Source organism: Orcinus orca, chromosome 11 (genome assembly GCF_937001465.1).
Source record: "Orcinus orca chromosome 11, mOrcOrc1.1, whole genome shotgun sequence".
Taxonomy (NCBI): domain Eukaryota; kingdom Metazoa; phylum Chordata; class Mammalia; order Artiodactyla; family Delphinidae; genus Orcinus; species Orcinus orca.
Genome location: NC_064569.1, coordinates 2,056,830 through 2,083,127, shown reverse-complemented (window position 1 = coordinate 2,083,127; position 26,298 = coordinate 2,056,830). Strand labels below are relative to the sequence as shown.

At 62.6% G+C, this 26,298-nt stretch overlaps 2 protein-coding genes across 2 annotated transcripts in view; one reads left to right on the top strand and one right to left on the bottom strand.

The window, feature by feature from the left end:
* CACNA2D4 (calcium voltage-gated channel auxiliary subunit alpha2delta 4) overlaps positions 1-26,298 on the bottom strand; it is an 89,789-nt gene that overhangs the window by 14,185 nt on the left and 49,306 nt on the right. The window contains exons 27-29 of the mRNA XM_004279125.3: positions 22,929-23,024; positions 20,848-20,975; positions 17,571-17,651 (exon numbers count right to left, since the gene is read on the bottom strand). Coding sequence (XP_004279173.1) covers positions 17,571-17,651; positions 20,848-20,975; positions 22,929-23,024 — 305 coding nt within the window. The remainder of the gene's footprint in view (positions 1-17,570; positions 17,652-20,847; positions 20,976-22,928; positions 23,025-26,298) is intronic.
* On the top strand, positions 602-14,792 carry LRTM2 (leucine rich repeats and transmembrane domains 2). Its single transcript, XM_033404186.2, has 5 exons — positions 602-1,084; positions 6,403-6,605; positions 7,083-7,217; positions 9,347-9,937; positions 12,520-14,792. The coding sequence occupies exons 3-5, from the start codon at positions 7,151-7,153 to the stop codon at positions 12,972-12,974; spliced, it is 1,113 nt and encodes a 370-aa protein (XP_033260077.1). The 5' UTR covers positions 602-1,084; positions 6,403-6,605; positions 7,083-7,150; the 3' UTR covers positions 12,975-14,792.

The window sequence follows — 26,298 nt, the reverse complement described above, 5'->3', positions numbered from 1 at the left end:
GCTCTGGCCGCCACTCCTCCCCTGACTCGGTGCCTGGCTTTCTTTCCTTTGGATCAACGCTTGCCTTCCCTTGGAATATCAGTTTCTCCCACTCCTTTGTCCTGATTGGCTGGTAAAGACGTCTCTGAGTTCTTGATACCAGTCTCTTCCCATCCAGCCCAGAGCCAGGAGCAGAAGCCCAGGCCGGGGAGGCGGGGCTGGGTTTGGCCCCTCCTCAGGGCTCACCCCAGGGTGCCCCAGGCAACCTGACCCCAGGCCCCCGGCCCAGCCTGCCTGCATTTCCCTCCCCAGATAGCCCCGGTCAGGGGTCACGAGGCTCAGTGACCTCTGCGTGACCGTGTGCCCCCGGCTGTGTGGCCTGGGGCCCCTTTCCGAAGGACCACCAGGCAGATGGGCCCCCGTGCACCCCTCCAGGTACCCCCTCTGGAATAAGCCACCCCTTGACAGAGACCCAGATCAGCTTTCCCTTCCTACAGGCAGGGTGGGAGATAGTGCCCCCACCTCCGAACAGGATGCAGACCCAGCTTCCCGGAGCCTTTGTCCCCTGGGTCCTGCCCCTGTGTCCCCAAAGGCAAGGGGACAGGGGATAAAGCCAGAGGGGGCGGCAGCCAGGGCAGGGAGAGCCTGCGGGGGTGGGGAGAGAAGATAGAGGACCTGGGAAACAGTCCTCCTCCCGCTGGAGTTCATGGCAGCGTCTCCCCCTGAAAAGGGAGCGTTTCAAGGGTGAGCGCCTCCGGTGTGTGTGCGCCCGTGTGCCCGCCTTCCGTGCGCCCGCCTTCCCGTGTGCGCGCCTGTCGCTGTCATCACGGACATTCCCCCGCTGTCACTCCGCTGCTCTCTGCTCCGCACGCACGCTCCCCTCCCCGCCTGCCCCTCTCCGCGGCTCCCGAGACCCGGCCGCCCGCCCGCCGTGGGAGACGGCCTCAGGCGTTCCTTCCTCCCGCCGGGGCTCTGCGTGCCAGGTCCTGCTGGGGGATCAGGCTGGTGCCGCTGCACTTGCTGTCTCCTTTCTCCAGGAACCCCAGGAGGGGCTCACTGGACGGCTCAGACCACTTGATTCAGGGCGCTCGCTGGGGTGCGGAAGGTGAGTGCCGAGCGCTGGGCAGGGGCGCGGGGGGCGGGTGCAGGGGCCAGGCTTGGGGCCGAGCCCATCTCCGCTGGGTTCCTTGCCTGCATGGACAGCTGCTTTGCCTCCTGCCTGGGGGCAGTGGCTGGGGCTGGGGCGGTGCTCAGGACCGGACCCCTGGGCAGCCAAAGGACACAGGGAACTCTGACCTCCCAGCGTTGGGGACAGGAGCTGGGATTCTGCTGGGGAAGGAGGGGAGGAGGCATTGCCAGTGCCGGATGACAGGCCCGGTGGCATAGAAACCGGTCCCTGCAGCATGGGGGGCGCCAGCCAGGAGCCCTGTGCCGCCTGCATGCCCGGCTCGGCAGGCAGCCCCAGGGACTTGGGTGCCAGGGGAAAGGGGGTGCTGGTGACAGGGCCGGCACACAGGACGTCTGTGGGGTGGCAGGCTGGAGGGCTGGCGCCGAGGCGTGGGCAGGGACCAGGGGTGCTGACCGGCCTCTACAGGACGCCCTCAGCGAGGCGCGCTGGCCTCTAGCAGGCTGTCCTTGGACAGGGGTGCAGAGGGTCCCCCCAGCTGGACCTGAGTCCCCGGCTTGTATGGGGGGCGTGGCCGGGAGTGGATGCGGGAGAGGAGCCTCGGAGCCCTTCCTCCGGCCCTTCCTCGAGGCTCCAGCTCTGCTCCCAGCCCACCTGGGCCCTGTTGGGGCTGGGGTCCCCCAGCTGCACACCCTCTCTACCTACGAAAGAGCTCAGGAAGCCTTGGGGGGCGGGGTGGACTCAGCTTAGGGGTGGCTGTTATACGGCCGGGGCAGGACGGAGGCCGTCTGACCGGGAGTCCCAACCTCCCCGCTCACTCTCAGGGCCCTTTATCCTCTCCCTGAGCTGCTGTCTGCCTGTCTGGGGTGGCTGGTGGGGACACTGGCACCTGGCTCTCGGGCCTGGCTCAGACCGACACCCAGCAGCTTAGCTAACTACAGGGCCGGGGGGCGGGCTGAGCGTGTGGAGATGGGCCGGGGAGCGCAGCTGGGACGGGACCCGCGGCCGTGTCCCCCTCCACACCGGCACAGGCTCCATCCATCCAGCTTTGCCAGGAGAGGGAGACCAGGGAAGCCGGCTGGGGGTGCCAGGAGGAGGACGGGGGTGGGGGGAGCTTCTTCAGCAACCGATCTGCTTCCTTTGGGGTTTGCTGGAAGCTGCGCCTGGGACAAGCAAACCCTGCTCCCATTTCCAGCCCCCAACGCTGAGGGGCACGGGGAGGGGGGTGTTTTAGGGCTGGGGTGCCTGGGGAGGCCTCCCCCCTCCTCCTACACAGATCAGGCCTCTCCACCCTGCCTGCCCGGGTCCAACCCCTCGCCCCCGAGCCAGGCCCGCGGGCCCAAGAGCAGCTTCTGCGAGGGGTGATGGGGGTTTTTCTCCGCTTTCCAGAGGGTCTGGTTGGGAGTGGGAATGTCTGACAAGGAAGGATGACAAGGAAACGAGGCTGCAGGAAGGCGGGCATGAGAACGGGGCACGCGTTTAAAAATGCACCAGGGGGTTTGTCTGTTCCAAGTACAAATTTAGAGATTTAAAAAAACCAGCTTCCGCGCTGCCTGGGCCGCGTGTGTTACGGGGATGCCAGGCAGGGAAGAGGTGGGAAGGGCCTGGAAGGCCAGACCGGCGGCTGCAGGTGGAGCGCGCGGCCTGGACAGCACCCCCGGGGCTCAGCGCGGGCGCCCGCTGTCCCCCTGTCCGGGTGCCCCTCAGCCCGGCCGGGGGGGTGGGAAGGGGCTGCCCTTGAAGCCCCAGGCGTGGCCTCCGTCCCGGCCCTGCCGCTCGGTAGCCCGTGACCTTCACCTGTCTGCACAATGGAGGGGCGCAGAGGCCTTGTCCCGGGTTGGGGAACCTTGATCAAAGGGAGATCCCTGGGGAGGGGGTACACGGCAGGCCAGCAAGACGTCCCAGGGGGCAGGAGCCCCAGGTCAAGGCACAGTGGGCGCTGATGGCTGTGCGGCTTGGACACTGACTTGGGGGGATGGACGTGACCACGCAGCACCAGAGGAAGGGTGCGGACGCCAGGCCTGGGTGGGTTTGCTGGAGGTTTCCGGCTGGAGACTGAGCCAACCCTGGCCGGAGGAGGAATGGGGGGCAGAAGCACAGAGGGGTCAGGGCGCCCACCCTAACCTGGGCGTCGGCGGGGGTGGGAGCGAGGCAGGCTGCTCCTCCCGTGGGGAAGGGAAGCCGTCCCCGCCCCCGCACCCCCAGTCTCGGGGGGCTGCCACACCCCACGTGACTCCGCAGGAGCCCGTGGGCCCTTCTGCCCTGCTGCCACCCCCGCGGGGCTCCCAGCGCACCTCCTCACCTCAGCCCGCCACCCCCTCCCCAGCAAGACCCCTGCCTCCCTCTCCCCACTGCACCTGTGATGCCCCCGGGAGGAAGGCTGGCGGGGAGGGGGCGACCCGGCTTGATGAGGGTACCCGCGTCGGGCGCAGAGAGGCAGCGGAAGGACGAGGAGAGGCCGGTCGGCGTGAAGCGCTGCACAAACGCGAGGGTGCAGCCCTCCCCCTGCTCCAGGAGCCTCCACGCGCAGGCGGGTCAGCAGAGCCGCCTCCAGGCTCCTGAGGCCGCTGGTCGGTAGCTCTGTCGCCAGGCCGCCTGGGCCCTGGCTGCACCCTCCCACTGCCTGCCCTTAGGCAAGTTACTACCTGTCCCCAGCCTCCGTGTCCCCATCCGCAAAATGGTGTCAGCAGTGCTGCTAACCCCAGACAGTTGTTGCGGGGACTGGGAACCATACACAGGTGTTTCCCCGCGGGCATGCTTTCTCCCCATGCGGAGCCCTCCTGCAGAGCTGTTACCGCCAGCATCCCCCATCGCTGCCGCCCCCGGCTGCCCCGGCCCCGGCCATCCCCTGCCGCGGCCTCCCGGGAGGTGCTGGGGTCTGTGCTGCCGGGAGAGAAGTGACCTGGCCCAGGGCTTCTCGAACGTGACCAGGTACGTGAATGGCCTGAGGTCTTGTTAAGAGGCAGATCCCGACCCCATTGGCCTGGGCTGGGTCTGGGAAGCTCCTGGCGAGGCTGCTGCTGCTGGCCCGTGGACCACGCTGGAGTAGCAGAGGGCTGGGGCCCAGAGCCCGTGTTCCTATCCTGGGCGGGGGGGTCGCTCGGCCTGCAGCTCCTCAGCCCCATCCTCTATCCTGATTCTCTCAGCAGAGCCCAGCGAAGGAGGCTGGGGACCCCGCTGGGTCCACCCTCCTCTCTGTGTCCCTGTCCCTGGGACTGGGGCAGAAATGCCCACAGGCTGTGGGGCTTGGCCACCTCACTCGTTTCCGTTGCCCGTTCCCCCACCTGGGTGGGGACTTCCCTCCCAGACGGCGTGAATTTATTCCGCAGTGGCCACGCCTGCCTGAGCCGCTGTGCTCCTGGCATCCTAATGTAGGTCACCCCTTTCCTAACGAGGTAGAGGGTTCTGGGGGCCGGAAGGGGTCCTGGGTTGGAGGTGGGCTGGAGGGCAGGGTGATGGACCCCACAGCGTCTGAGGGGTGCTTCTGTGGTCCCCAGGGAGCGCAGGCTACAGCCCCATGGACCTGTGGGGCCTTGTTCCCGTCACGTTTCTCCAGAGATCCCAGGGCGTGGGTCTGAGTGTGGAAAGGGTCCTGGGTTGGGGGCGGCCCTCGGGGGGCTTCTCTAGGCCCTGCTTCTGGGCTGGAGGTCCCCCCGTGCATCTGTCTGCCGGGGGCATGCGGGAACTGCGGGAGTGATAGCATCTGAGGATGCGGGAGGGCTGCCAGCGCGCGCGTGAGTGCACCCGTGTGCGTGTGTGTGGCTGCACGCTCTCTGGGGGGGTGGTCTGCATCACACGCTGTGTTGGGAGCCTGTGTGTGCACCCCGCTCAGCGCACACACGTGTCTCCCCCCAGGGGCCACTGCTGGGGGACAGTCCCCAGGGAGCGGGCCTGTGTCCCTGACCGGCCGCGTGACCAGGCACGCTGGTCTCCACCTCTGAGCCTGGCTGGCTGCTGACCCCCCTGACACCGTGTGGGCGCTGTGAGCTGCCGACCTGCGGGTCCTCGCTGGCGAGAGGAGTGTGGGACTATTCCAGGGGTCGGGGCCGAGGCTCACGGAGAGGGTGGACGGCATCCTCAGTGATGGAGGCCTGGGAGGCTGTGTGCGAGCGCAGCCCACGGTGACCGCCATGTGACGGCTGCTGGCCTGGCACGGGCCCAGGCACAGAGACAGACACCCAGGTGTGAGACTGGGGGACCAAGAAAGAGAGGTCCCGCAGACGCGCTGGAAGCTGCCGCCCCTCCCCGCGGACACAGGGCACTGATGTCTCCCTACGTCTACCTGGGGCTCAGGTCCAAGCTTGGAGTCCCCTAGACTGCCTTGCAAGATGATGTATCCTGAATTCAGCAAATGCTAGCTCTCCTCCCCCGACCAGATTGACCCCCACGGAGGGCAGTGTGTTCTGGTCATCACCCTGAGAGATAAGGAAACCGAGGCCCAGAGGGTTTCCGTGATCTGTTTAAGTTACACAGCGAGGGAGCAGCCGGCAGGGATTCGAACCCAGAGCCCTCCCTGACCCGGGAGTCTGAGCCAGGAGCCCCGGGGACCTGGCCCTGGGAGGGTAGCTGGAAAGGACCCCTCAGCTGCTCTGGGCATCTGCTCCGCCCCCAGCCCAGGGCCCCAGATCCATCCTATAGGCATGTGGGTCTGCACCCCTCGCCCCACATCTGCCCAGTGCGACTCGCTCTGCAGCCTCTGCGAACCCCCTGGTGGGGGGTGAAGCCCAGGTGACAGACAGGCCCCCCGAGCGGTCCCCCTCCCCGGCGGGCCCCATCCTGAGCGGGCGCCCTTGCCGGGGCCCAGCTGCGGGCCCCCGGGCCTGTGGCGCTCGTGGGCTCATGGGGCCAGGAGGCTGCTTGGCAGCGGTAAGCGGGGAGGAGACGGAAGAGGCCCCCAGTGCCTGAGGGAGACCCTGCTTAGATGCTGAGGTTCCAGCGGCTGCCCCCACCCCTCAGCTCCGCTCTGCTCTGCCATTAGCCCCTCGGGCTCCCAGAATTAAGGCGGCTGTGGGAGGGGAGCGGGAGGCTGCAGCCTGGGGCCCCCGGGTCCAGCGTGGCCACCGAGCAGGGGAGGCTGCTGGCCCGTCTCTGTCCGTTCGCCACCTCGCGCTGGGCCGGCGGCAGGGGACCCGCAGTCCCCTTTCCCGCCCCTGTGACGGGCCCCTGGCCACGCCTGGAAGGGAGTGGGAGCAGGGCAGGTCACCTGGGAAGGGGGAGGCCCCCTCGCCCCTCGGGAAGAGGAGCCGCTCTCTGCGCTGCAGCCTCGCCCTCTCCCTGCCCCTGTGCCCCGACGGCAGCGGCTGCAGCACGAGCCCCTGCGCTGATGAGGTTTATCCCAGACCTGCCGGCGGCAGAAGACAGAGCACGGCCGCTCACCCCCCGGGAGACCGCGGAGGGCAAGCAGGGGGCTTCCCCGTGGCAAGAGCCGGGCCTGGGCCTCACCCGCGAGCCAACGGCCGCCCCTACGCGGGGCCTGGTCTCGGCGTCCTCGGGGGCCATGGTAAGAGCACAGTGGGGCTGGGGGGCCAGCTGGCTCTCGATGATTTCCGCGCCTGGGACGTGGGGGAAGCCCAGAGGCCGAGGAGGCCACGTGGCTCCGAACACGTTTAGGAGATCATCCAGGGAGACAAGAAGAGGCGGGGAGAGGCTGGGCGGGAGGTGAGGGATGCAGGGCGGGTGGACGGCTCCTGCATCGCCCAGCACTGGCCTCAGCACTGTCTCCAGCCCCAGGGCTCCTGGGATGCCCGCCTGCCCCTCCACGCGCCCCCTGCTGTCGACGGAGGCAGAGGCTCCTGGCTTCTCAGCCCCCTTGCTCCTCTTCCCCCCCCCCCCCCCCCCCCCCCCCCCCCCCCCGCCCAGGGAATCAGAGCCAAGAACACAGGAGGGGAGGGTAAAGAGACACCGGGCCCCCTCCCTAACCCAGGGCTGCACCGGCCTGACACCCGCTTCCGCTCAGCTCTCTCTCCCTCTCTCTCAGGACTGACCGAGCGGACAAGCGGCTTCTCTCTCCCTCGAGGTGCCGGGCCTGACAGCCGTGCAGCCACCATGCTGGCCCCGGGCAGCGGCCCCGAGCTGAGCACCTGGTTTGCCCCGCTGTGGAGGCAGATCTCTTGTGAGTGGAGGCGGGGGTCGGCTTAGCGGGGATGCAGGGATGCTCTTCCCAGGCGTCCATGGCCTGGGTCTGGGAAGAAGGGCCCAGTCCCCGCAGCCCTGCCCACGGTGCCGGGGGAAGAGCTGCTTCTGAGCTCTGTGGCGGGCGGGTCAGGGGCAGGGGCTCCACAGGCAGCTCTGTCCCCCCAGGTGGGTCTGCTTCCACCCCCAGGGGCCCCAGCAAGTCCTGCTGCCCTAATGGCAAACCGCCCTCTCCTTGCTCGGCCATCAGCTGGGTGGGCCTGGAGGCCTCCCTTAGGGCTCAGCCCCCGTAGCTCCGAGACGGGGGGAACCAGGGGGCTCTGGGGACGTGACACTGGAAGGGGCCTTGGGGAGCGGGTCCAGCCCCTCCTTCTGCATATGGGGAGACAGAGGCCGGCCACTCCCCACAAGGGAACCTTGTGAGCTGTCGGGTGAAGGAAGCCCTGGGAATTCTCTTCACGAGGTGAAGGGTCAAGGCTACAGGGTAAGAGGTAAGAATGGTCTCGAGGGACGTCCCTGACTCCTGCCCTCGCACAGTCAGCCCTGTGATGCTGCCGCCCCAAGACACAAGCGGCCTGAATTACTCACCCCGCAGAGCAGCTGATCCCGAGGGACCCAGCTCCCCTCTCAACCTCCTTTTGAATCACTCACCACCTCGCGACACAGGCTCTGTTTTCTTGCCACCAGAGCTTTAACGCCAGCCTGAATTTCTTGGGGCGGGGGGGACAGTGACCTGTAGTTATGTTGGTCCTTTTGAGAGGGAGGCTGGATGGGTTGAGTGTTTTTCTGGGGAAAGTGAGGTCTGAGGAATTCAGTTGACTTCCACAAGGCACGGCGGGGGTAGTCTGACAGGCTGACCTGGCCGCAGATAGCTCAGACAGCGAGAGGGTCAGCGGCCCTCAGGTGACCTCAGGTGGCCGGAAGGGCTTCCAGTTGGCGTCCATGGCCGTGCCTGTGCTCATTTCCTCCCGAGAACAAAGATGCTCAGGTGTCAGCCTGGCAGGTGCCTCTCAGGAGTCACCGATCCTCCAGGAAAGGGGGGTGCGGTCCCACCCTGTTCCTTCAGGGTCTGCCCTTTGGGACACCAGACAGCAGACCCCTACTAGACACAGACTCAGGACCGTCCCCTCCAGACCCCTGGTCAGAGCAGCTCTGCCCCTCCAGCTGGAGCCGAGAGGCCAGCACTCCTCGGCTGGGGCCTTTCCTCCCAGCCCGGTGGGATCCTCCCCTTCCACAGGGACACCCTGGGGGACAGTCGGGGGCTTTGCAGTCACTCTTGGAAGGGTGGGCCACGGAACGAGCTGCCCTGCGGGACTGTTCTCTGAGCACCCGTCCCCCTGCAGCCCTGCCACAGGGGCCCTGCGCAAAACATGGGACCGTGAAAGGAATTCTGTCAACAGATCTGTCCTGCGGAAATTGGGGACAGGGCCCAGGCTAAGGGCAAGCTGGCTGTAAAGTGAGAACAGATGTGGGACTTGCCCCGGGCCCACAACCTTGGGGGCTCGCACCCCAGCATCCTCCACGTGGACGTGGAACTCAGCATCTCACCCTGCCGTTTCCATAGTGGTCTCTGGGGTGGGGCCCGGGCGGGCCCGGGCTCCCTCGTCACCCTGAGTCGCTGGCCCACCTTGGATGTGGGACTCATGCAGACCGGGGAAGTGGTGGCAGGGGTCGGTGTGCCCCTTCGTGTGTGCAGCGCGGCCCCTCCCATGCACGGCCGTCAGCCCCGTGCAGCTCCAGGTGGTGGTTGTGGGGGGGTGCGGTGCAGAGGGGAAGGAAGCAGAGCCACTTTCTCTGGACAGAATCCTTCCATGGCAGCGGCCCTGGGAGAGGAACATGGGGCGGCCCCTCTGACACCCTCACATCCTCTGTCGCATCAGCGTCTGTGGTGTCGGGGCCGTGTGGGGACCCTGGCTGCCCGGCGGTGTCCGTCCACATGGACGTGCTGCGGGGGGTTAGTTGTGTTTCTACGTGGTCAGGAAGCGCTACGGCACCGCGCGTGGTTGGGCCAAAGGGGATCGGCGCGGGGCCGCGTGATGGGAGGCGGATGGGAGGGGAAGGCAGTGGGGTGGCGACCCGCAGTCCTGCCATGCCCCGTCTGTCCCGCAGGGCTCACCTGTTGGATCGCCCTGTGCACGGCGGAGGCTGCCCCCGCCTGCCCCCTGCCCTGCACGTGCGACGGCCACGGCCTGCAGGTGGACTGCAGCGGCCGGGGCCTCGCCGCGCTGCCCGCGGACCTGCCGGCCGCCACCCGCAGCCTGCTGCTCCTGAACAACAGGCTGAGCTCCCTGCCCGCCGGGGCCTTCGCCGGCCTGTCGGGCCTGCAGCGGCTGGACCTCTCCAACAACTTCCTGGACGGGCTGCCGCGCGCCGCCTTCGGGGGGCTGGCCAACCTGACGGAGCTGCAGCTGCGCAACAACAGCCTCCGTGCCCTGGACCCCGAGCTGCTGCGGCCCCTGGCGCGCCTGCGCCACCTCGACCTGTCCCTCAACGGCCTGGCCCGGCTCCCACCCGGCCTCTTTGACGGGCTCCCTGCCCTGCGCTCCCTGTTCCTGCGCGCCAACCGCCTGCAGAGCCTGGACCGGCGGACCTTCGAGCCCCTGGCCAGCCTGCAGCTGCTGCAGGTGGGGGACAACCCCTGGGAGTGCGACTGCCACCTGCGGGACTTCAAGCACTGGCTAGAGTGGTTCTCCTACCGAGGTGAGCACGGGTCAGGTCGGGGAGGAGTGGGCCCGGCCTGGCCACCGGCGGGCACAGGGGCTCCGCGGCCCCCTTCTTCCCATCCCCTCCGCTCCCAGCCGCCTTGCTCTGCCCTGTCTCCTCAGGCTGACTCTCTGTAACTGGCTCTCACTTCCGTAGGTTTCAGGATGGACTTAAACACACAGTATCATTGTCCTCTGCCTCTAGGCTTCCCTGGCCCAGGAGGAGGAGGGATAAAACCACCCTCGCGGGCTTCCCTGGTGGCACGGTGGTTGAGAGTCCACCTGCCGATGCAGGGGACGCGGGTTCGTGCCCCGGTCCGGGAAGATCCCACATGCCGCGGAGCGGCTGGGCCCGTGAGCCATGGCCGCTGAGCCTGCGCGTCCGGAGCCTGTGCTCCGCAATGGGAGAGGCCACAACAGTGAGAGGCCCGCGTACGGCAAAAAAACAACAAAACAAAACACCCTCGCTCCTCTGAATAATGCAGCCATCTCTTAAGTACCCACAGTGCCAGGAGGGTGGAATCGAGTTCAAATCCACAAATGCAGTCACATTTTCTTTCTGATGATGATCTCAACTCCTTCTCCCTAGAAGTTCTGTTATCAAAGCTTTTACTAAGAAGCCAAATGCTCCCCCTTTCGGTGACCCGGGAAAGTTCTAGAATGACTTTCGGAATGATTAAATGAAATGGACAAGGGCAGAGAAGTAAGCCTGCTGGCTAAAAGCGCCAGGTCCGGCTTTGCCTCGTGGCTCTGCCACTTACTAGCTGTGTGTGATCTCGAGAGAGCTCACTGACCTCTCTGTGGCTGCATCCTCGTCTGTGAAATGGGGCCAATCTCAGAGAATCTATCTCAGAGAATCACTGTGCGGAGTAGGTAGGTAACGCATGGAAAGCGTCTGGAAAAGGACCCAGCATAAAGTGAGTCCGCAATAAAACTTACTCATTTATATGTCCACTGGCTGGCGGAAGTCATAATATTAACCGGCCTTAATTAGACACAGTTTGGTGTCCAGCAGGAAGTAGGGCTCCATGAATCTGCTGAACGAGTGAATCGATGTGAAGCGAACGCTAATGCTTTCGTCAAAGTCTTACTCCCTTTGTTTCATAGTGTTTCCACAATTTAATTATTTGCATAATATTCTCACGTGTTAGTTAATTAAAAACATTTTACAAACGATAAAGTACCATAAAATGTTAGTCCCTGTGATAATTTCTCCCGTTTTTGTGAGAGGAGAAATAGTAACACTTGCATGGTTTCCAGTTTCCAAATATCCTACCATGTACGTGACCCACTTGAACCCTAACTGAGCTGCAGCTGAGACGGCCATTCTTATTGACAGCCTGGAAAATCGAGACTCCTCAGCAATTCGATATGTAAAGTGACTTGCAGATGCCCCGGCCGGGAGGGAGTCAGCCTCAGGTTTTGGGAGCAGGGAGGTAGGGCGGCTGCGTCTCCACGCCCAGCCCCCGCCCGTGCAAAGGCCCTGGACACAGTTCACGGGATGTAAGCCTTGGACAGGGGTCTGGAGAGCCAGACCGATGTGTGATCTGCAGGGGACGTCCTTGCCCCTCCAGTCATCGGTCACCGGGAGCTGAAGGGCATGGAGGGGGAACGTACACTTTAGGAACTTTTCACTAGTAGAGTTATCTTCCGCCATGCGCTCCTCCAAAACAACGCAGACCAAACCAGAACAAAAACCTGGGCTCTTTTCCTCAGCACCCGGGGAAGACTGATGTCTATTGTGTGAGGAGACCGCGGCGGTGGGGCTGCAGGAGCCCAGGCGCTTCCCTGGGGGCCGCGCCTGCGTCTAGATCTCGGGCTGCCCGAAGAGGCCAAAAGGGGGCCGTCTGGGCAGCTCCTCTTCCTCTCGCCCCACCTGTGCGCTGCACCCTCCCCGCCCAGGCCGCGGGGTGAGCCTGCGCTGCCCGCACGCCCTCCTCTGCCCTCGGGGGTCCTCAGGGTGTCCTCCCAAGATGCCACTGCGCTCACGGGTGCTGTGGCCGGGCTGCTGAGGGGGCCACCACTGCCCTCAAGGAGGAAACTGCTGTCCCTGGGCCCCCCTCTCCCTCTTCCAAGGAGGAGTCTTAGGAACCACGGTCCTGCCCGCGTGGAGGAGCAGGGCCGAGGCTCTGACCTCTGTCCTTTGTGTGGGCGGGAGGGGCGCGGGGGGAGCAGTTGCTGGGGAGAGCAGAGCCGGGGGTCACGGACGGCGGTCAGTGGAGAGGTCAGTTAGGACAGGCACGGGCTGCCGCCTGGCAGGGCTCCTGGCCCCCCTTTCCTGAGCACCCGGGGGCCAGCTTGACTCTGGGGGCAGGAGAGGTGGGAATGTTTGTTTCTCTATCAGATGGGAGCAGGGACACCGTCCGTCTTCTGAGGCTTCTGCGCGGGTTAAACGCCGTGACACGTGTACCCGCCTCCCCGTCACTGGGCGCCGTACGCCAGTCCCCCTAACCTCTCCCCTTCGCTCCAGGATTGATAGTGCTGCGGATGGAAACTAGGCCTCCCGGGCCTCTGTGTGGGGACCTGGGGCTGGGGGAGGGAGTGCCGGCCTCAGCCCCCCTTTTCTCTCTCCTGATGCAGGGGGGCGCCTGGATCAGCTGGCCTGCACCCTGCCCAAGGAGCTGAGGGGGAAGGACATGCGCGTGGTCCCCATGGAGATGTTCAACTACTGCTCCCAGCTGGAGGACCAGAGCAGCTCAGCCGGGCTGGAGGTCCCCGGGCCACCCTGCACCAAGGCCAGCCCGGAGCCTCCCAAGCCCAAGCCGGGCCCCGAGCCCGAGCCCGAGCCCAGCACCGCCTGCCCCCAGAAGCAGAGGCCCCGGCCCGTGAGCGTGCGGCGGGCCGTCGGCACCGTGATCATCGCGGGGGTGCTGTGCGGTGTGGTCTGCATCATGATGGTGGTGGCCGCTGCCTACGGCTGCATCTACGCCTCCCTCATGGCCAAGTACCACCGGGAGCTCAGGAAGCGCCAGCCCCTGATGGGCGACGCGGAGGGCGAGCACGAGGACCGGAAGCAGGTCTCCTCCGTGGCCTGAGAGCCCAGGGCGGGGCCGGGGGGCACGCCAGCCCCCCTCCCGCCCCCTTCCCACCTTCCCCCCCAGCCCCTGATGGGTGACGCGGAGAATGGGCACGAGGACCGGAAGCAGGTCTCCTCCGTGGCCTGAGAGCCCAGGGCGGGGCCGGGGGGCACGCCAGCCCCCCCTCCCGCCCCCTTCCCACCTTCCCCCCAGCCTGCCAGGAAACGGGCCCGTGTCTCCACGGACACCGGAGCGTTCGGAAGGTATCAGTACACTGACGCTCCCCTCTGGACCACAAACGCTCTGGCCCACGGGCAGAAAAGATGTGTGTGTGCGAGCAAAGGCTCCTGGACCCAGCGCCCCCGTACCGCTGCGGCTCCCGGTACAGTCACAGCCGGTGACACCCCCCTCCTCTGGCTCAACCCACCTTATCTGCGTCTGGGGGTGCGGGGCCGGTTTCTGCGACTCTCTTCTAAGCCAGGAAGATGTTGGGCCCAGCTTCCGATGGCTGGTACCACTGTGCATTCAGCCCAGCCCAGCCATCTGGACCAGCACTTGGCAACCCAGCACCACGCCCTCTCCAAAGCCATCTGTCCCTGCACCACCAACCACCCGGCTCCGGGTCACTAATCGTTCCCGCTCGAGCTCGGCATCACACACACAGTCACTTAGGGACAGAGGTCGTGGGACCTCGGGGAGCGGAGCCAGGCGTCCCCCGTGGTCTCAGCCCTCGGGCCACACAACCTGCTGCTTGCTTATGCAACCTCCTGCGGCGGATGGGGAGAAACCCAAGCCCACGGCACGAGGATTCCTTCCAGATCCTCTCAAGAGGCCAAGGTGGTGCTGCCGGATGAGACTGCCCGTCACCATGGTAACCCACTCACACCTCTCCTGCTGGGATTTCCAGGGACGCCTGCCCAGAGGCCTGGAAGATGCAGCGTGTGTGGATGGTGGCCTCCCGAGAGCCCGGCCACGCACCACCGGACTCATCCTCCGCGCTGCCCAAGTACGTCCCCGCCAGGCCCCGTGGGGACGCGCACCGCTCCCACTCCCACAGCCTGCGGCCCGAGAACCGTTGCTCTGCACCTCCCACTGCCATGCCCCACCCTCAGCATCTCTGGGCCCGTGACCCCAGGGCGGGGACTGGCTCATCCTCTGTGACCCTCCTGCCAGCATATACCAAACAGACCCCGGGAGCAGCGAAAGGATCCCCCCGTCCTGCTCAGAGGTCTCAGTAATGGGGTCCTTTTCCCAGCGTTCTGTCAGCTCAGTCTGACTTCCCAGAGTCCTCGTGGCACCTGGACTGGGGCCCAAACCAGAGCAAGGGCCCAGGGGCCCATCTGCTCGTTACCTGTAACCCGCCCCCCCAAAGGGACAGAGGCTGAGGGTGGGCGTGGGAGGGGGCAGTGCAGGGTGGGGTTCACCGGTCCCCTTTCCGAGGTCTGCCCTCCTGGGGAGTGCGATCCCGGCGAGTCCTGGGCCTCGCTCTGCAGGACATCAGCCTCCCCGCCGCTTACGGAGGGTCAGGTGGCAGGAGGCCGGTTTCTGGCTCTGCGGCTGCGAGTCTAGGGAGTGGCCCGGGGGAGGCCGTCAGAACATGGTTCTGAGGCAGGACAGGGGTAGAGGGGGCCGGGTGCAGGCTGCCCACCGGGCTGGCCTGCAGTCTTCCTTCTTCTGGTGCCGGCTGACACCAGACCTGGGGATTTTCTAAAGGGAGTCAGGGAAGGCTGGACGTTGTCAGTGGTGGTGTCTTTAGCCTAAGACAGAGATTTTTAAAGGCAAAATTATATTTCTGGTTTGTTGTTTCAGATGACAAATAAAGCCTGTATTTTCCTATCTACTTCCTGGTTTCCTTGGGCGGGAGGGGACGCAGGAGCCAGCAGCCGGGATGGCGGCCCCTGCCCGCTGACCTCCCCAGATGGGCGCACGGAGTGTCCCCAGGCCCCTAAGGAGGACGGCAGCTCCCGCCCGAGGCCTGGCCTTGGGGCGCCCCCGGGAGGGCAGCGGGGGAGCGCGGAGCCCCGGGCCTGCTCCCAGCCCCGCTGCGAGCGAGGCTGCCCTGCGGTCAAGGGCAGACGGCCACGGGGTAGGAGGCGCGCCTTGGCCCTGGGGACCCTCCTGCTGCCTGCCGGGAGGGGCGGCTCCCCGAGAGCAGTTTAGGGGACTAGGTTTCACCAGCCTTGGAGGGGTGTCGCTGGGTTTGCAGGACGAGCCCCGTTTAATGTCCTGTGCTTTTGAGGCTGACGTACAGACGACCCCTCCTCAGGGCTCAGCAGGTGTAGGATCAGAATTCGGGACCGGAGGGCGGGGGCGGGGCCGGAGGGCTGGGGCGGGGCCGGGGGGGGAGTGAGCGACGGCAAGGCCTCTGGCTGTCTGCCCACCTGCGGCCCGCGTGGCCCACCTCGCCTGACTGGCCGGGCCTGGGCTACACGCGTCACAGTCTTCAGACCAAGACGGGATTCTCTTCTAGCCAGGAGCCCTCCCTTCGGTGACACCCCAGCGAGCCAGGAGCCAACCCCGGGGAGAAGGGAACCAGCAGGTCCCTGTTCCAGGAGTTCGGCTGGACTCCTTCCTGGGTGGGGGTAAGTGGGGAGAGGTGCCCTCCTGTGGCCCTGACCGGTACAGCAGAGCTGGGAGAGCAGGCCCCATGGGGGCAGGGGACCGCCTGCACAGCCTGCACAGGTGTGGGTAACGCGCAGACGCACTGTTCTGAGAGCGCCCCGCCGTCTGAAGGCTGGGCCGTGCGCACGCAGGCGGAACTCCAAGGAGAGGAGCCGTCAGGCAGCTCCAGACAGCAGGCCCTCCGCACAAAGGCTGCTGGGCTGGGGAAGCACACTTGCAGGTTACGGTACCACCATGACACTCGGCAGTATTTCCCACGCGGGGCCTGGAGGGCACAGAGACTTGAAAGTGGATCCTGATCAAAACAGTAGATTCCTAGAAATTTTGCATGAACCGTTGAGAAATACCTGCTTAGACTAAGGTTAAGCGACGCCTCCTCATTCACCTGCCTGGCCCTTGGCTGTCCCCCTAGCTGCCCTTCCTCCTTCTCCCCAGCCCAGGGCACAAATATCGAACATGCAGCCTGTGCGTCACAGAACACGCGAGGAAAGGAACTGCCGGCACCGCACACACAGGCTAGCTGGTCCGGGTCAGGGAGGCTGAGCCACAGGCTAGGAAGAGGAAATTACAAAAGGAGGCTGAAAAGAATAATTGAAGCATAAAGGTCTCCAGTGCCTCCTCCCTGTCCTGTCACATCCGTGCCCCCCGAGCTGCAGAGCGATCGTCTGCGGTGAGTTAAACCAGAAGCACCCGGACACGGTTTCCATGGCAACCCCTCCTGGCTCTAATGCAGCGCCGAGTTAAAAATGATGTCAAATAATTGGAGAGTGCAGGGGAGCAGCCAGCAGGCTGACCCCGCGTGCCTTCTGCTTGCTGGGCTTTCGGGTGTGCGGGAGCTGAGAAGCCCACGTCATGGACGGAGCAGGGGCTACGGGACAGTCTTTAGGGTCTGGGATTAGCAGGCCAGGCGAAGGACAGAAAGGCGGCTGGGAAGGCGCGGGTCCCTCCAAAGTGCCCGGCGGCGCAGCCTCAGGACCCCTGTGACACACGTGTTTCCAAATGAGGCTCTGAGTGACCAGAACAAGCCCTTCCCTCCCTCCCTCCTCATCGCAGCGTGGACGGCCGTGCCCTTGCTGGGGCGGGCGGACGAAGGGGCAGCCTGCCTACTGGGCCACTCCTCCCTGCCCTTTGCCCTGCACTCAGCCTGGGGGAGAAGACACAAGGGGCCTGCTCGCCTGCCCCTGGCAGCTGTGGGGTCCCCCACAATGCAGGCGCCCGACCCCAGTGCCCAGGACGGCTGAGAGCTGTGAGGACCTCACAGCTTCTCAGAACACGGTGGGGTCTGAGACACGGAGACCGAGGGCAGGATCCTCAGGGCTCTCAGACGAGTGGGCAGGGGTGCCAAGGCCCTTCTTAGGCCCCAAAAAGCTGCAAAGCCGGGGCAGCTCGTGAGGCTGCCCGGGTACTCTCATGGCTTCTGTGGCCAATTGCAACAAAGGGTCATGATCCTGGGCCTTCAAGAGAGGCAGTCTGAGCTTAAATTCTAGTCATTGACTATTAGCTGTGGGACTTCGGGCAAATAACATGTCTGGGCCTCAGTTTCCTCATCTGTAAAATGGAGCCAAACCAGGTCACCGCCCCCCCCCCGGGCTGGATGAGAACATGCACGGGAGCACAGGACTCACGTACGGGCTCGGACTTTAGGGTCTGAGTCCCAAGCCCACTCCTCCCCTGAGTGGGCAGTGGAGGCGGAAGCGACACAAAGAGGGTGGGAAGGAGGTCTGGGCAGGCTCTGTCCTGTGTGACCTTGAGCAGATCTCTCAACCTGTCTGGGCTTCAGTTTACTGCATGAATTCTGTTAGATCTAAGGCCTCACAGCTGTATAAACAAAATGGCTCAGGAAGACTCCACCTCCCCTCAGCCCCACATTTCATCTGGGAAAACACAGACCGTGGCCTCGCGAACCACGCGCGGGGCCGCCTCCGTCACTGGGCCTCGTTCTCGACTCGGACTCACAACTGCCCGGCCTCAAAGCCCAGGGGCAGCTCCTACCTGCAGCGATGGCTGTCCTGTTGTCCATGGTCACGGCTACAGCTGTGCTCACGGTCACCACCATCGGCTTGTCTGTATCTTCTGGGGGGAAAATTGTCCAGTCACTTTCTCTGCACCTGAGGAGGAGCCGGGGTGGCGGCGCGGGCTGGGAAGCCCAGTAAACAGCAGGCTAGGACGTTCCCTGAGCGAGCGAGGGGCTGCCCGGGAGGCTGCCTGCTACCACCACCTCGGGTCTTTGCGGAGCGCCTCGTACTTGCCTCCTATGTGCCGGGTGCCGCCCACCTCTCCATGCAGCTCCGAAGCTGCCAGGTCAGTGTGTGGCCCCTGCCCGCCTGGACAGCGCCGCACTGTCAGGTCCCTGACGCTGCAGGTCTGCTCTGTCTCAGGGCCGCAAAGCTGTCTGCATGCAGCTGCCCCACTGGAGCTCAGGGACCCCGCGAGGACCCACCCAGGAGACTCGCGTGGCATCAAGGGGCCCTTGCGAGCAGGGGACGGGCTGCGCTCCCGGACGCAGTGCTGGCTGACCCTGCGCTGTCCTTCATCAGTTACATGAGTCAAGGTGACAATGACAGCCCCTTCGGGAAGCCAGACGCCAGGGCTGCGATGGGCACAGAGGCTGGCTGGCATCTGACACGTGCGAGGTGCCCCGTGAATCCTGGTGGCCTGCGTGCCACTGCCCGGCGGGTCGCTGCACGTCCGGGACACAGCCAGGCTCCGGGACCTCTCAGGAGAGCCAGGCCTCCAGGCGCAGAATTCAGGTGGCAGCCTCAGCCCTGCATCAGCACAGAGCTTTCCAGCTCTGAGAGGCGCGGACGAGTACGTGCCCGCGGCTTTTGGGCTCTACAGCCCTGGGAAAGGCACTCTTGCCTACGGATCAAGTGCGTCACTAAAAACCCCGAGAAAGGGGCACAGTTCTGCCACGTGCTCGCTTGTTAGAATGTCTTTACATCAAACGTTGCTTGAAACCAACAGGTCGTGAGACTCTTGCCAGTGTCAGTCATAGCGAAACTTAAATCCACCACTGGTTTCTCGTATCTGCCCTCTTGTCAGGATTACCCATCCCACCTCGCCGGAACCAAGTATCTCACAGAAATCAGAAATTACTCTGATTCTAGGAACTGACACGATGTAAGGTCGTCCTTGGCTCTAGGAATTGGCCATGACAAGGACACAAGAGACCAGAACAGCCGCAGAAGCTGGCTTCCCCGTCTTGCTTCTAGAAATGTCTGGACGATCCTGATGGGGTGACCCCCGCACCATTCCCGGCCGCAAGCTGCTTTCGGGACAGACCCATGTGTGTGCTCCACGGGCTCGGAGGAAACACCCAGGCGAAGGTGTGGGGCGCTAATGACGCGGTCTCTGGGGATAGCAGGGATCTCAGGGCCTGGGTCACCAGGCACCGGGTGAGTGAGCCAGCTACCAGGTGGTAGGGGGGCAGGCCCAGGCCTGGCCCAGGAAGCAGGGCTGTGGGTGGGGGCACCAGGCCTGAGCTGCTGGGGCTGCGCTGGGACTCTGCTCTGTGCTGGCAGGTTTCTCAGCGCCGACTGCAAAAGGCAGCTCCGTGTGGGCAGAGCTCGCCCACCGGGCCCAGGCGGAGGGCTGCAGTCAGCCTGGGTGGGCGGGGCCCTCCCCTCACCCTGCAGCCGCCCCTCCACCTCCTCAGGGGTACCCCCCATTAAAATTGTCGGTTTCTCCCTTTGGGGGAGGATGGGAGCGTGCAGGGCCCCTTGCCCGGTGGTCCCCAGCCGGCCCTCATCATCTCGCTCTCTGTTCCCGCCCACCACCCTCCTGCCCCTGTGCCAGAAAGCTCCCCGGCAGCCAGCTCATCCTGGTGACACTGGCAGGAGGGAGCCCGTCACCGTGGGGGCGGGCAGGGCCTCACCCCAGACCCCCCGGGACCCAGTGGGGCCCTCCTGTTCCGGGGGGCGCCGAAAGGGGGAGCTGCCTCTGTGGCTGTGGTGCCAGTGCGGGAAGGGGCCCCTCCGCGGGTGTGCCCTGGAGTCCCAGCGCCTTACACACAGTGAAGTGCGGAGAGACCCCCGGTGTGCCCCCCGCTGTGTGGTCCGGGCGAGTCAGGCGCCCTCTGAACCTCAGACTCTCCTTGTGTAAGAAGAGGGCGTGCACACCGCATGAGCGGGGCGGGGAAAAGCGTTCTGTAAAGCACGTCAGTGACACGCCGGGCGGAGGATGCCGAGGAAGGGCATCTAGAGGGCAGGTGCTGCCTGCAGCCGCGGGCGGGGCCCCAGGGCCTGGGCCTCCCCAGCCGGCAGCTCAGCTCGGGGAGGTTCCCGTCGGGCGGCGTGAGGGTGGTTTTGGTGGCGGCGGTGGCAGGAGGCTATTGGCGGGCGGGCGGGCGGCCTGGAGGGAGGACAAGGCTTCATCCCAAGTCGGCTCCCGGCCGCCCTCTTCCTCACGTCTCCACTCCTCAGCCCCACCCCTGGCTCGCTCAGCCAGGACGCCGAGGATAGTTGCGGGCCCCCTCACCCCACGGCGCTGAGGCCAGGACCCCCAGACGTGACCCGTGGACCCTCTCTGGGCCGTGGTCACTTCAAGTGCGGATTGAGAGGGTGAGGCTTTGCAGCCCCAGGGTCCTTTCTGTCCTAAACACTGTGCGGCTTTCTGGGCGCTCTGTTAAAGCCACTTACCGTTTCCCGTTCGGGTTATTTCCCAGAGTGGGGGCCGGGCTGGGAGCTGGGGGCTCCAGCTCTGAGCCCCCCTGGCCCTTGGACTGGCAGGCCTGTGCTGGCTGGGTGCCTGAGGCCCAATCCGCCATCATCTCTCGCCCTGCAGCCCCCAGAGGCCTGGCGGCCGGGAGGCGCCCCGTTATTACCAGGAGCTGCCGGGGAGCAGGCCGGGGCTCAGCCACCCCCCTGGGATATAGTCTGTTCCAGGCAGTACAGCGGCCCCCCACGGAATAAAGTCTGCTCCTTTCACGGTTTGAGCAGCTCTCAGAAACACTCAGATGTCTGGAAATACACGACTCTCCAGAGACCCATTGTCCCGATGTCCTCCTATGCGGAATCTGGGCTAGAATCCAGCTCCTCCTGACTTTCGGGTCAAACCCCTTTCCTTTGTTACAGTTGAACTTTTGAACCGCGTCGTTGATTGCCGGCCAGGGAATGAAACGATCCACCCAGGGTGCAGGTGGAGGCCAGCGGGGTGAGGGGACGCAGAGGTCTGGACGTTTGGTCCTGTATCTCGTGGCGGTCTCCCACCCCAAGCGCGGTGGGAGGAGGGATGCCCTGGGCCCCGCCCTGGAGCTTGGGGTGTAGATTACCTGGTCCCTCTGCCGAGTAGAGGTTGAAGACCATGCTGCCCGGAGGCTGCTCGGCGGCCTGGCGGTACCACAGAGGGAAGTGGTCCAGGGTGAAGATGCTGGCCTCGTCCGCCGGCGTCAGGAACCTCCTGCAGCGAGAAGGGCCTGTCACCTCCCCCGGACCCGGGAGCACGGTCTTCCCCATCTCCTCGCTCCTACGAGGTCATCGTGGCTGGGCCAGGGGGGCGACTCCCCTCTGACTTGGTGGGGTTGCAGAAGGAAAGATTAGCCCCTGAATGGGTGTTGCCCCGGAGGATGCTCCCCAGTCATTCCTGCCTCTTCCAGAATCAAATGCTGGTGCAGCTGAGGGCACATCGTAGGAAGGGTGGAGGGCCTGTGTGCTGAGAGAGCCTTTCCACCTCTCTGTGCACTCCTTGCCTGCAGGGTTCATTTATTTGGGGTACAGCCTAATTCCTCTTTGTCAAGCTGATTAGCATGTCTGCAGGAGGGAACTGTATAGTCATAGAGGGTCATAAATTCCCCCAAAATGGTTACTGCAACAGCTCCTGCCGCAGGCAGTGGAGTCTCCTTTTGGGGGGCAGCTCAGTCTCCTTTTGGGGGGCAGCTCTACCTTGCTAATTACGGTTTTGCACTGCTGGGCTCAGCCCGCCGACAGAAGGGGGTGTTGGCCCAGGGCAGACTGGGAGGGAAGCAGGGAGAATCTGGTAGGGATTAAAAGAGTGACTGTGTAACCTGCAGGTGGATAACTGAGGTTTGATTCTGGGCATGCTTGGCTTGGGGCTCTCAGAAGCCCACCTGCCTGGCTGCACCGTCCTGGGCTGCACTGACGCCAGGGGCCAGGCAAGGGGAGCCCCCTGGAGGTGTGCAGTGCATGCGCGGCCGTTCGTGGGGCTGGTTCGTGACTCAGGAGGGTCTGTCTGTACCGACTTCCCTCCTCCGTTCTTGGAAGCCTTTTGGAGAGGGTGCAGGGGTGTCCGAGACCCTCCCCTCACACTGCCCGGTGTGGTCCCCGGTCCAACCGGGGCCACAGGAAGATGTGGACGTGCGTTTTTTCTACTGGGGGAGGAAGTTTAAGGGGATGAGGGTGGTGAGCTTGGGGAGGAAAGTTCCCAGGTGGCTCGAGGCCTTCGGGCGAGTCTGCAGTTCTCCCACTGGATCTGGTCCACCTGGGTCACCTGTTGTGTCTCTAACCGGCGGAGGAAGGGCTGGCCAGGCAGGATGCTTCCTGGGTTTCCACCTCTCAGGGAGGGAGTGGGGAGGGGGAGGGCCACCTAATGCCTCTTCCTAGAAGCGTCTGCTTCCTGGAAATGGCGGGTCAGTCTTGGAGTCCGTGAGGAAGACCCCCCGATGGCGTCCTCCTGGGGCCATGGGTGGGCGGGAGGCAAGGACACTGGGGTCAGGTCTGCGCAGGAGACCTCTTGGCTGTCCCCCCAAGGTGGCCGCGGGCCCCCCACCTTGAGTCTCGTGGTCTGCAGAGTGGCAGGTGGCTTCGCTCCCCTAACCACAGCATGCTCCCCCGGGCACCCCCTTTGCTGCAGTGCCGGGTGGGACGCCCTGGTGGGCGGGTCCCGGGTGGCTTTGCTGGGGGCGGGGCTTCTCAGCCTCAGCACCGCCGACGTTTTGGGCCCGGGAAACGGCTGGGGGCTGTCCAGTGCGCTGCGGGCCGTGCAGCGGCGTCCCTGGCCTCTACCCACTGGACGCCAGTAGCAACCCCCTGCCCTCCCCCAGCTGTGACGTCCAGAACTGTCTCCAGGGTAGGGGGCAGAATCACCCCCATCTGAGAATTTCGGGCTTGGGGGAGGGGAAAGTTGTCGACAAAGGACGGGCACGGCCGGAAGATTCAGCCCATTGCTCAGAGATCTGTCCCGGCGGGAAGACCGCATCTGGTTCTCCTCTTGGGAGTGAATGGGGATGAGCCCAGGATGGGACCAAGCCTGGCTGGAAGGGGTGCTTCTCCGGCTGTCCCAGTCTGTAAACCCGAACCCTTCCTCCCCCCGTACTCTTGGAGTCCGGCACAGGTCTGCCCACAAACCACAGGGGCACCCCAGGGACCCCGCTCCCTGGCCTCCGGCAGGACTCACTTGTCAGAGACCTTTTCGGAGCCCACGAACAGGCTGCTTCTGAGGAGGCCGGCCCGGGTGCCCAGGAAGGCCATGTCCACCACATGCTCGGACTCACTGCGGGCAGACAGAGCAGAAGTCATCACCACGTGCCCGGGGAGGAGGGATGGGCGTACTGGGAGGACCTGCAGGCCTCTCCCGGCGCCGGGCCTTCTGACTGGGGTGGGTGGGGGCAGGTGGGTCAGTCTCTCGAGGGGATGCTGCTGGCCGTCTGCTGTGAGCATCCCTGGGCTGCACCTGCCCTCATTCGTGGGTCCCCTGGGCCTCTGCCCCTCTGCGTGCATGCAGCTTTGCGGGAAGTTAGCTCTGGAAGACGGAAGGAACCCAGGAAGAGAGATTTTGTCCCGGGACCTAAGGAAAGTAACTCCTTGTGACCAGCACACACTTAGTACCCCACCATGTGAAGCCCTTTGCAAACGTTTGCCTTATTCCTGAGATGGGGAAGGAGAAGACTGTCCACATCCACAAAGAGGAGTCTGGGCAGAGCTCACGCCTTTGCCAACAAGACTTGGGAGAGCCCGCGGGCTGGAGGGCGCTGTTCCTTCTCTCACGGTCCCGGAGCGGCCCTGTGGGGACAATGCCCCACCTGGGAGAGTCACCTTTTTTGAAATGTCAACCTTACTGACGTATAACGGACATAAAACTGTAAGATAGTTGAAGCGTACATTATGGTGATTTGATATAGGTACACATTGTGAGAGGATTCCCTCCATCGTGGGTGCGTGTGTGTGTGCACGGCGCGTGCATGTGAACATTTAAGTTCTACTCCCTTAGCTAATCTCAGTTACACAATCCAGTGTTCCAACTAGAATCACCACCCTCAGGCCTTATTCATTTTACAGCTGGAAGGCCGTGCCCTTCACCAGCCTCTCCCCATGCACGTACCCCACCGCCAGCCCCCGGCAACCGTTTTTCTACTCCATGTTTCTATGATTACACTTTTTTTAGATCTCACATATAAGTGATACAGTGCAGTATTCATCGTTTTCTGTCTGACTTACTTCACTTAACATAATGCCCTCTAGGTTCATCCATGTTGTTGCCAATGGCAGGAATTTCCTCTTTTTAAAGGCTGAGTAATATTCCATTGAATATACACACCACACCTTCTTTATCCATTCATCCATCAGTGGACACTTGGGTTGTTTCTGTGTCTTGGCTACTGTGAATAAGGCTGCAGTGAACAGGAGGGTGCAGATACCTCTTCAATAGTCTGCTTTTGTTTTCTTTGGATAAACACCCAGAAGTGGGATTGCTGGGTCCTGTGATAGTTCTATTTTTAAATCCTTGAGGAACCTCCATACTGTTTTCCATAGTGTCAAAATCAGTTTACATTCCCACCAACAGTGCACAAGTGTTCCCCTTTCTCCACATCCTTGCCAACACTTGTCATTGCTTGTCTTTTTGATAATAGTCATTCCAACAGGTATAAGGTGACATCTCACTGTTTTTTGTTTTTTTTTAAATTTATTTTTGGCTGTGTTGGGTCTTCGTTGCTGTGCACGGGGTTTCTCTAGTTGTGGCGAACAGGGGCTGCTCTTTGTTGCAGTGCTCGGGCTACTCTTCGTTGTAGTGCACGGGCTTCTCTTGCTGCGGAGCACGGGCTCTAGGCGCACGGGCTTCAGTAGTTGTGGCTTGCGGGCTCTAGAGCGCAGGCTCAGTAGTTGTGGTGCACAGGCTTAGCTGCTCCGCGGCATGTGGAATCTTCCCAGACCAGGGCTCAAACATGTGTCCCCTGCATTGGCAGGCGGATTCTTAACCACTGTGCCATCAGGGAAGCCCCCTTGGTTTCTTCTTTATTCTATTTATACTTGACTAAAGAAAAACTTCTCCTCAACATCTGTTTATCCTGAGGCATAATTTGTAAGAAGAGGCAGGGTAAAGAATCGTGTCTCTGTTTCTTCACCAGTTGGTACAAGTATGAATAGGTTTCCTAACATCTTCCAAAGGTGACCAACAAGGTTTTTCCTTCAGTATTACTCTGAGCGCAGGATTTTAGCATGTTTACTGTGCTCTTACCTACTGCTGTTGTTACGGTGATGCTGGTCTGACTGCCTCTTGTCTGGCCGGCGAGAGCCCCTTCAGTGCGGCTCTGACGTCCTGTGGGCAAAACCTCCTTCGTCTTTGATGACTTGCCCCTGGGATGACAAGGTGCCCCCAGCTCATTCTGTCCACCCCTTGCCCCTGACCTGGAATCAGACACTTGTCCAGGGATCACTGACTCATTTTAGTGAGAACTTCTTAAAGTAGATATTGGCAGTCCACAAGCTGGGTCTGGGGTGCTCACTGAGGTTGGTCCTTTCAGTGGACGAGGATCCCCTCTTTGTTTCCTTCAGGGAAAATACATGAGTTCATCGATATTTCCAACTCGTATTTAGGGTTCCATCTAAACTTCTCTGATTTAAAAAATTTGCACCTCTTTTCTCGTTTGTTGAAAATCTTGTTCCTAATGACATTAACAATACTATGTGCTCTGTCTATCCATGTAGTTTGAGAAGAACAGTTCTTAAGATTTTGTTTAGTGTTTACAGTTCTGTTTCCAAGTCCCTTGAGAGAAGCCCCCGACGTGTGGTCATCGCACGAGCCTGCTACACAGCCAGGTTCACTTGTTTCATTTGCTTTCAGATTTTTAGAGCTTATTTCTTAAAAGTTAATTTTGTTTTATAATGATATAAACATTTACATGGTTCCAAAGTCAAACGCAAAATAAGGCATATTCAGAAGTCTGTTTCTGTCTCCACCCCTCTGTTCCTTCACTCTTCCTACAAGTAACCCTTTTTGTTTACTAGTTTATTTTTCCATTAAAATATGCAGATATATATGCACATACATATATATGTTTATAGACGTGTAAGTAACAATGAAGATATATTTGCATTTTCTCTTTTAGATAAACAGCAGGGTATTATTATACACAATTTTCTCCATTGCTGAGACCTTCCGTGGCAATATACATAGTTCTCAATTTTCAAGGCTACATAGTATTCCATTAGGTGGAGCCACCAGGGTTTATTTAACTAGGCTCCTACTAATGGACATTTAGGTTATTTCCAATCTTTTGCTGTTACGAACAGCTCACGTGTATGTCTTTGGGATGCATTCCCAGGAGCAGGATCGTTGGCCAGAGTGTACATGCATATGTCACTTTGGTAGATACTGTCAGATTCCCCTCCACAGGCTTTGAAACATTTTGCATTCCCACCAACAGCGCACAAGAGTGTCTGATTCCCCACAGTCTCGTAATAATGCCCGTCAACAAACGTAAATGGTTGTCAGTCTAAATGACAAGTACAACCTCAGTCCGCCTTCAACTTGCAATCCTTTTATTATG

Bases quoted from the DNA above. Each gene is read 5' to 3' on its own strand.
- LRTM2 (XM_033404186.2), top strand. From the start codon at position 7,151: ATGCTGGCCCCGGGCAGCGGCCCCGAGCTGAGCACCTGGTTTGCCCCG. The intron at 7,218-9,346 runs GTGAGTGGAGGC...TCTGTCCCGCAG, and splicing joins GCTGTGGAGGCAGATCTCTT to GGCTCACCTGTTGGATCGCC. The intron at 9,938-12,519 runs GTGAGCACGGGT...CTCCTGATGCAG, and splicing joins AGAGTGGTTCTCCTACCGAG to GGGGGCGCCTGGATCAGCTG.